Source organism: Phoca vitulina, unplaced genomic scaffold (genome assembly GCF_004348235.1).
Source record: "Phoca vitulina isolate PV1807 unplaced genomic scaffold, GSC_HSeal_1.0 scaffold19, whole genome shotgun sequence".
Lineage (NCBI taxonomy): Eukaryota > Metazoa > Chordata > Mammalia > Carnivora > Phocidae > Phoca > Phoca vitulina.
This window is the reverse complement of record NW_022589722.1, coordinates 33,919,485-33,927,511: the sequence shown is the minus strand read 5'-3', so window position 1 is coordinate 33,927,511 and position 8,027 is coordinate 33,919,485. Positions and strand designations below refer to the sequence as shown.

Genomic DNA, 8,027 nt, shown 5'->3' with positions numbered 1-8,027 from the left:
GCACGGTGGAGCCGGTTTGTCGGGAGCCCGAGGATGCTCGGGGACCGCGTCAGCACCGCGCAGCTCTGCACAACAGAACGGGGCCGCGGGCTGCAGTTCCCACATTTGACGAGGACTCGCACTAATCCGGGACACCGCATTCAGAGGTGTTGTGGATTTAATTGTTTTCCACAGAAAAGCATCGACAGAGCTAAAAAGCGACAGCGTCCCTCACCGTCCCGGCCTGTGAACTTTCTAGGAGGCGCGGCTGTCCGGGCCCCACTCTGCTCAGAAGGCAGCCTGGGGCTTTTTTACTCTCTGTCGTGGTGGTCGTGTCCGCGGACAGGCCACAAGGTGACTTCTTGGGGAGACCCCCCTCAACAGCCGCTGGGGATTCAGCAGATGGCGGCTGGGCCTGCTCGGGAGAGTGTCAGACCACACGGAGCGGCGCCCGTGCCCTCTGAGGTCGCGGGGAGGCGAAGGGGCTGATCCAGGCCAGGGAGACGCGGTGGCCCAGGACGGCCTTCAGGTTCGCCCACTTGGACCCGCCGCCCGGCCCGGCCCGCTCCCCCTGCAGCCGCTCGATTGCGGTTCGGTCCGTGCAGACGGCGTGCACCTGCGCGGCGAACATGGCCGAGCCGAAGAGGAAGCCCTTCAGAGCCACCAGGAGGAGGAAGACGAGGGAGGCGCGCGGCGTCACGGTGCTGCGCGAGTCCCAGTCACCGCGCGCGTAGGCGCGCAGGGCGGGCACGCCGAGCAGCAGCAGCAGGTGCAGCGAGCCCAGCGCCGCGTAGAGCGTGAAGAGCAGGAAGTACTTGCGGTTGTCCTCGCCCACGCAGTTGTTGACCCAGGGGCAGTGGTGGTCCACCTTGCGGATGCAGCGCCCGCACACCATGCAGTGATGCGCGCGCGGCGGCGGGGCGCAGCCGCACAGGGGACAGCGGGGACCGCCGGGCGCGGCGCGCAGGGGCACGGAGCCGGGGTCGGTGAGCACGGCCCGCGCGTGCGCCGCCAGCGCCAGGAAGGCCAGCAGGTGGAAGAGCGCGCCGTGGGCCAGGCCGTAGGCGGCGTCCCCCGCCGGGAGCAGCCGCGCCCAGAGCAGCACGCCCGCGGCGCCCAGCACCAGCACCCACGTGCCGGCGGCGCACGCGATGCCCAGGACGTCGCACACGAACCACACGCGGCGCGTCCGCCCCGGGGCCCCGAGCGCGGGGACGCGGGCCGGCATCGCGGGGGCCGGGTCGGGCCGGGCGGGGTCCCTGCGCCTCTGTACGCGCGTCGTCCGCGCTCCGCCGGGCTGGCCCGGGGCCCCGGCCGGCGACCGCTCAGTGTTCTAGAATGTGCGGCACCCCGCAGTTTGTGAACGCAGAAAGGGACGCCGCAGGAGCCCCTTCCCTATAGGCGCCTTCCCCGCCCTCCGGGAGGGGCTGGGCACTGGGCCTCCCAGCGGCCGGTGGCCTGGCGGAAGAGCTGGAAAACCGGGAGGACACAGGCAGGGTGTGCTGTGCGCGCGTGTGTGTGTGTGTGGAGGGGCGACAGGTGCTTCTCTGCGCATTCACTCACTAATTCTCACAACTCGGACAGTAAAATCTTCTACGACCCATTTTCAGATGGGGAAACCGAGGCACAGGGAAATTAAATAAATGTCCAGTGAGTGACCGGTCAGGATTCCAGGCCTGCTGCTGGGGGCCGGACCAGGCGCGGTCGCAGACAATGGTGGCAGGTGGCAGGTGGCAGGGGTCTGCTCTCGGCCCTGCTCTGCCTCACACGCTGAGGGCTGAGGGCAGTGAGGGCGGTGGGCAGCGGGGGCAGTGGGCAGTGAGGGCCGGCGCTCACCAGCCCAGAACAACGATGCTGGGATATGGAATGAAAAGAGCCAACACTCTGACACAACAGCTCTGGGGTTAGTCTAAGGAGCAGGTCTTGGGTAAAGACAATGCACAAAGCCCAGCTCTTAGGTCTCCAAACACTGACTGCACAAGAGGGCGGGGGCGACGTGGCCTCAGAGCTGAGTGTGGGGACAGCGGCTGCTCTCTGTGAGCCATGATGACCACGCCACTGGCCGTGGAGAGAGTGCACTGCCAGGTTGCATTAATGGGAGCATAGCCTGTGGAATGGTGGAGGGGACAGCACCCTGTGTGCGTCACCAGGTGGAGCATTCCCCGTGTGAGGGGCTTGAAGGGCAGGGTGGTCCGTCAGATAGGAACATCTGGGGAGCTGGGGAAGAGGGTGGGAAGGGCAGACCCGCTGGTCGTCTCTGAAGGAGGCACGAGTGGGTTTATTAGCTGCAGTTCCAGGGGTGGAGTACGGCCAAGGGGGAGGCATGGGGGGGGACCTGACCTCTGGGACGACAGTCTCTGGAGCACAAACTGCTGGGCGGGAGGTGGGGTGGGGTGTTCGTACAGCACTCAAGGGCCCAGCGCGTGCTGGGGGGCCGCCTACCTGGCCAGGGGAGGCTTATGTATCTGTTTGTTCGTTTTTAAACTAATAGATTTTCTTTTCTTTTTTTAAAAAATATTTTATTTATTTATTTGTCAGAGAAAGAGAGCATGAGCAGGGAGAGAAACAGGCCTCCTGTGGAGCAGGGAGCCCGATGCGGGGCTCGATCCCAGGACCCTGAGATCATGACCAGAGCCGAAGGCAGACGCTCAACGTCTGAGCCACCCAGGCGCCCCAGATTTGATTTCTCAGAGCATTTTTAGGTTCACAGCCCAGTTGAGCAGGAGGTACAGGGATTTCCCATACACGCCCCACCCCCCCCCCGCCTCCTCTACTATTACCACCCCCACCAGTGGTGCGTTTGTTACGATCCATGAACCTACGTTGACGCGTCCCTGTCACGCAGACCACAGTCGGCCTTGAGGTTCACTCTTGTGCGGGGCGTTGTGTGGGTTTGGAGAAACGTGTAAGGGACGGATCCACCATTATGGCGTCCACAGAGTCACTTCACTGCCCTCAACGTCCTCGTGCTCCCCTGTCCCTCTCTCCTCCCCAGCTCCTGGCCCCCCTGGTCCTTTTCCTGTCTCCGTAGTTCTGCCTTTTCCAGAATGTCCTCCGGTTGGAATCGTACAAACGTAGCCTTTGCTGATTGGCTTCCTTCACTCAGGGATATGCATTCAAGGTTTGTCCAACCTTTTCATGGCTCGAAGTTTGTTCCGTTTTGTAACTGAAAGCCCGACACTGGAAACCTGAAGCGAGGCCCTGAGCAGTCCCGCCGGGGCTGATGTGTGAGTGCCGGTGGACCTGAGCTGGGGGTAGTGTTATAGAGAGGGACACTGAGGATGTCCCGGGAAGGTCGCAGGCCACTGCGGTGCTCGTGAGTCCCGGTGGGGGGGAGGCCGGCCAGGACACCAGTGGGGAGAGGGAGCCAGGCCCGGGGAGGGGCATCTGAAGCCCCTCAGTCGCTGTTGAGCTGGTTTAGAGGACGTGCGGCTGTGTGCTCAAACCAGCCTGCAGAGGAGCAGCCACACCGACTGGCAGGGGTCGGATGGTGTCACCTGGAGCCCGTGTGTGGTTGGCGGGTGGGGTGGGTCGGCAGGGGCGGCTGGACCCTCCTGGGTATCATATCTCGGGCTGAACTTCCAGTAGCGGCCTGGCCGTGACCAGCCTTGCCCCTTCCAGCCCAAACCCAGCCACATGCAGGATGCCACCGTCGCACCGTCTGTGCCGAGCAGCCTCTGACCTCGGGCGTGTTTGGGGCCGGCACAGAGCGGGCCAGTTTCTCCGAGTCTCCATCAGTCTCTCTGCAGCATCCATGCAGCTTTGGACGACCTTCAATCTGGGGCCATAGTTACGTCGGGGATTCCATTTATGGGAGGCCCACCTCGGCGGGTCCGGGTGACAACGGCCTGTCTCTTGGGTCCCAAGCCTCTGCATGGTCACTGTCCCCACCAGCAGGCATGGCAGCCTGGGGGCCCATTAAATGCCTTGCTCAGCGCAAAGGTGACATTCCCCATGAAAACTCGTGGCTCCAGCTCTGCGGGTCCTCTGTGGGGCCAATGACTTTGGGAGGGAGGCTGTAGGTAAATTTGGTGTCTACCAATGGCCCAGGTGGCGGTGTCATGGCTGATCCTGGCGTTTTCTTTCCGTTAGCCATGCGTCTGGCCTCCCAAATTGCCAGGCCCCACATTACAGCACCCCAGTGTGCTGAGAACCATCAGCAAGGTTTTCAGTCCTGAGTTGTGAAGTCAACACGAACGGTTCATCCAAGTGTCCCTCTGTCAGGTGGCCCCAAGCAGGACTCCAGGGACCTGGGCTACCGTGATGGGTAGAGATGCTCCGGTGTGGGGCCCGGCTCCTGCCCTAGGGCCACACCTCCTGACCCCTTCCCCATCCTAAGAACTGCCGTCCCCCACCAGCGGAGCGTCCTGCCGCAGGTTCTGCCGTGAAGGAGGCCCCGTGGTTCCCTGCATTCCTCGTGGATTTTGGTCTTATAACAAGGTTGCCCCATTGTGGAGATGTTGTAAATGCATTGTTTTTAAATGTTTGTTTCCCTTTGTGCGTCACCGAGTACGGAGCACGGGCTGTTTTCCGTGTGCCGACTCCACATCCTGTGATCTCGCTAAGCCCCCTCGCTAAGGGGCCCGGGCTGGGGGGCTGGCCCTGGAGCTCTCTGTGTGGACCCCTGGTGGGAGTGGCTCTGGGTGTGCACAGGTCGGTTGGTGCCAGGAGGTGGCCCCGCAGAAAGGAAAGTTAAGGAAGATTCAGGGGCTCTGAGTCATAGGGGCCCCAGGTAGCCTGGGGTCCGGGTCCAAGGAGCACGCACAGGGTCCGTCCTTTCTTCTCTCCACCCGAATGTCGCACTTGGGGGTGGGAGCATCATGCAACACAGCTGTGGCCCGGCTGGAAGGGTGGGCCGTCCACTAACGTCTTCCGTCTGAGCCTGCAGTGGGAGAGGAACCCCTGGGACTGGGGGTGGGATGAAAGTCCCCTGTTCTGGGCACTGGAATCCCGCCAGCCCTACTGCCCTGTCCCGGCCCCGTCAGGGTCCCGCTTCAGCTCCTACTTCTCCCCAAGGCTGGAGGTCCTCCCTTGCTCCCGTCGGACAGGGAGGAGCCGCTGTATGAGGAGTGTGCAGGGGGTCGTCCCGTTGGGTGACTGTCACCGGTTCCCTGAGCACTTATCAGAGCCTCCCGGACAGGCCATCCTAAGCCCCCTCTTCAGGCGGGACACTGAGGCACGGGATGGGGAGGCTCCCCCGGGGCACTGTGTTTGGAGTAGGGTGTCCCTGTCAGAAGGCCACATCCTGGTGGTCAAAGGGCTCCATGAAGGGGTAGGAGATAGAGCCGTCGTCCTGGAGGAGAGAGGATGAGAATGGGCCTTTGTGCTGACCACCGGCCTGTGGGCAGTGATCTCAGCTGCCCCGTGGATGCCCCCTCGGGGTCTGATCTCGTTGCCTGCGATCAGGGGCAGCCCCTGGCCCTCTCACCGGGGTGCACACCCCTGTTTCCGGGCCTGCGTGGTCTCTGCTTCCCCGCCCTGACCCCTCGGAGTCGGCTCTGGGCCGTCGGGTGGCAGAAGCTGCTGCCTCCTGGTGTCCAGCTCAGCTTTTCTTCATCTGCTTCCCAAATTTGTTAGAGCTAATTGTTTCTGTTTTTCAGTAGATTCCCGCCCCCCCACCCCAGTTTCTAGGTATATAACACCTGCAAATACTTCTAATTCTGCTTTCTGTTACATATTGTTGCTTTGACAAAAATCCATGAAATATTAAATAATGATGGTGAGAGTGGGCATTGTCAGCCTTGAGTTTAATAGGGATTTTTACCGTTATAACTAAGGATGAATAACTGAAAAATATTTATCTTTAAAAGGGAATGCTCTTTTTTTTTTTTTTTTTTTTTTTTTAGTAGGCTTCATGCCCAGCCTGGAGCCCGATGCGGGGCCTGAACTCATGACCCTGAGATCAAGACCTGAGCTGACATCAAGAGTCAGACACTCACCCTACTGAGCATCCCAGGTGCCCCGGGAAATGCTCTTTTATTCCAAGAATATTAAAAAAAGTTTCTTCCTCTTTCCCCATCAGGAAATGTTGATTTTTACGAAATGAGTTTTGTGATCTATTGGAAGTGTCCCAGTAACTCGTCAGACCTGCTCCCGTTTTCCTGTCTGCTTTGAGGCCGGTCCGCCCCGGACCCGGCGCACAGGTCTGTGTGGCCAGGCGTGCAGGCCGCGAACGTGCCGCTGAGTTCCGGTCGCCGACGATGCAGTTACCTGCACATGACATCGGGCGGTGGGGTACTTGCTTCTCTGTCAGGCTTTGGGAGTTAGAGTCTTCCTCGCGCCCGACGGACTGGGCTGTGCTCCTACTCTTCGTGCTTCGGGATACCTCCTGCTTTATGGTCTGAAGCTTTTCGAGCGCTCGTCACCGAAGCTCTGGGCTCAGAGACACTTTCCAAGGGGATCGTGGGTCATCTTTCTATCCCGTTATTTGCCCGCTCAGGCTTTCCACATCTTGAGCCCCTTGTAGAACATTGCGCTTTCCCCAGCGAGTCACACGCCCCGTTGACTCGTTCAAGCACGCTGCCGAGCCGTGCAGCGGGCTCCGGGGGGACCTGTCACCACACGGTAACGCATTTGTTCTTTTGCAATTACACATGTTTTGTAACCTGCCCTGTTGTGTTTCCCGTTGGTTTTCAGAGGTTTGCCTGCTTTACCGGCTTTTCCAGAGAACTGGCTGTTTCCCAAGGCTCTGGAGAGAAGAGTTCTGGTTTCCCGCCGTCCGGGGGCGCCCGTCCTGCGATGTCTGGTGTCTGCGCAACTCCTGTCCGCCTCCGGCATCGAAGCTGCCCCCCTCGCCCAACCGCCCCTCACGTTCCCATTCACGGAATTCCTCCTGTGTAGTTCTGGGAAGCTCACTATTTAGGATTTCGATTTCCTTTGCAAGCAGAGACTTAGTCACGTGTGTGTTTTTAAACCTTGCGCATTTCTGCTCTGTTTCCTGGTGTTAGTTGTGTGGCCCGCAGACGTGCCGTTTCCGTCCCTTACAATTCTTCGTGGCTTCCGTCCCGTGGCCTCACTCACGATCCGTGTTTGCAAGTCTTCCCTGAGTTTTGGGGGAGCGCAGTGTGTCTGCACCGGGCACTTTTGACGCCAGCCTTGTTAACGCGCTCACGGTCCCGTCTGTGTCTGTCTGTCCCACGGTTTGGAGATCCACTTTCGGGCTGGGTTCTTCCAGCATGATTGCTTTTCTGTCCCACTGGGACGTGTTTTGGTCAGCCTCCGTCTTCTGTAAAACCTCCCGGGCCTTGTCGTTCAGCACACCCAGGTTCGCGGTGGCCGCCCGCCCCCCAGCTGCTGACGTGTCCCTGGGCCGCCGGCTGCCAGCTTCTGTTTGTGTCCTGGCCTCCTTCCTCTCCTGCCCTCCTCCCCAGACGTTTCATTATCCTGCTGTCTTGGTCAGCACATGGATGCGGATTTTGTTCTGTGACCCGACTGGGGTCTTTGTTCTCCCCGAGGTCATTCGATGGCACGAGGGCCCTCAGAACGAACAACTCGGGGCTTCCCGCCCATGAGCAAGCATCGGGATAACGGTCTGGTCCACTGTTGTTGCTGTTGCTTTAGGAACATGGTTTGTTTCCCCGGAACCTCGTGTGTGAGGATGGCTTTGCTGCAGGGCCAAGCTTGAGGCCATGCAGGGCGCGGGGTTTGGGGCACGGGGCACGGGGTGTGGGGCATGGGGCACGGAGCGCAGCCCTCAGCGGCTCCCAGTGGGTCAGGGGAAGGACCCAGCACCCCCTGGGAGAACGCTGACCAGGGCCAGCTGAGCCTGAATACCGCACGGAGCTCACGGACACGGGGTCCCCGGGGTCGGGTCCACAGCTGAACCAGGCAGCTGGCCGGGCGGCGGGAGCCCGTTGTCCCCGTGGGGCCTCTGCTGGAGTCCTGGCACCACCAGCCACTTTCTCTGGGGACACTTGTCCTGTCATTGTTCCGTTGGCTCCTCACAGAGCCTGCGCGTCCTCTGTGTCCAGCCACCAACACCGCATCTGGGGAGGAAGGAAACGTGGCTCAGCTTCCCCGAGAGGACCGGCCGGGACGGGAGCTGGGGG

General features: G+C 60.9%; 1 protein-coding gene across 1 annotated transcript; it reads right to left on the bottom strand.

The window, feature by feature from the left end:
* Positions 1 to 409: 409 nt before the first annotated feature.
* LOC116640119 (palmitoyltransferase ZDHHC3-like) lies at positions 410 to 1,207 on the bottom strand. The gene has a single exon (XM_032416925.1). The coding sequence runs from the start codon at positions 1,205 to 1,207 to the stop codon at positions 410 to 412; it is 798 nt and encodes a 265-aa protein (XP_032272816.1).
* Positions 1,208 to 8,027: the final 6,820 nt, after the last annotated feature.

Excerpts from the sequence above, each read along its gene's own strand:
- LOC116640119 (XM_032416925.1), bottom strand. The coding sequence starts at position 1,207 with ATGCCGGCCCGCGTCCCCGCGCTCGGGGCCCCGGGGCGGACGCGCCGC.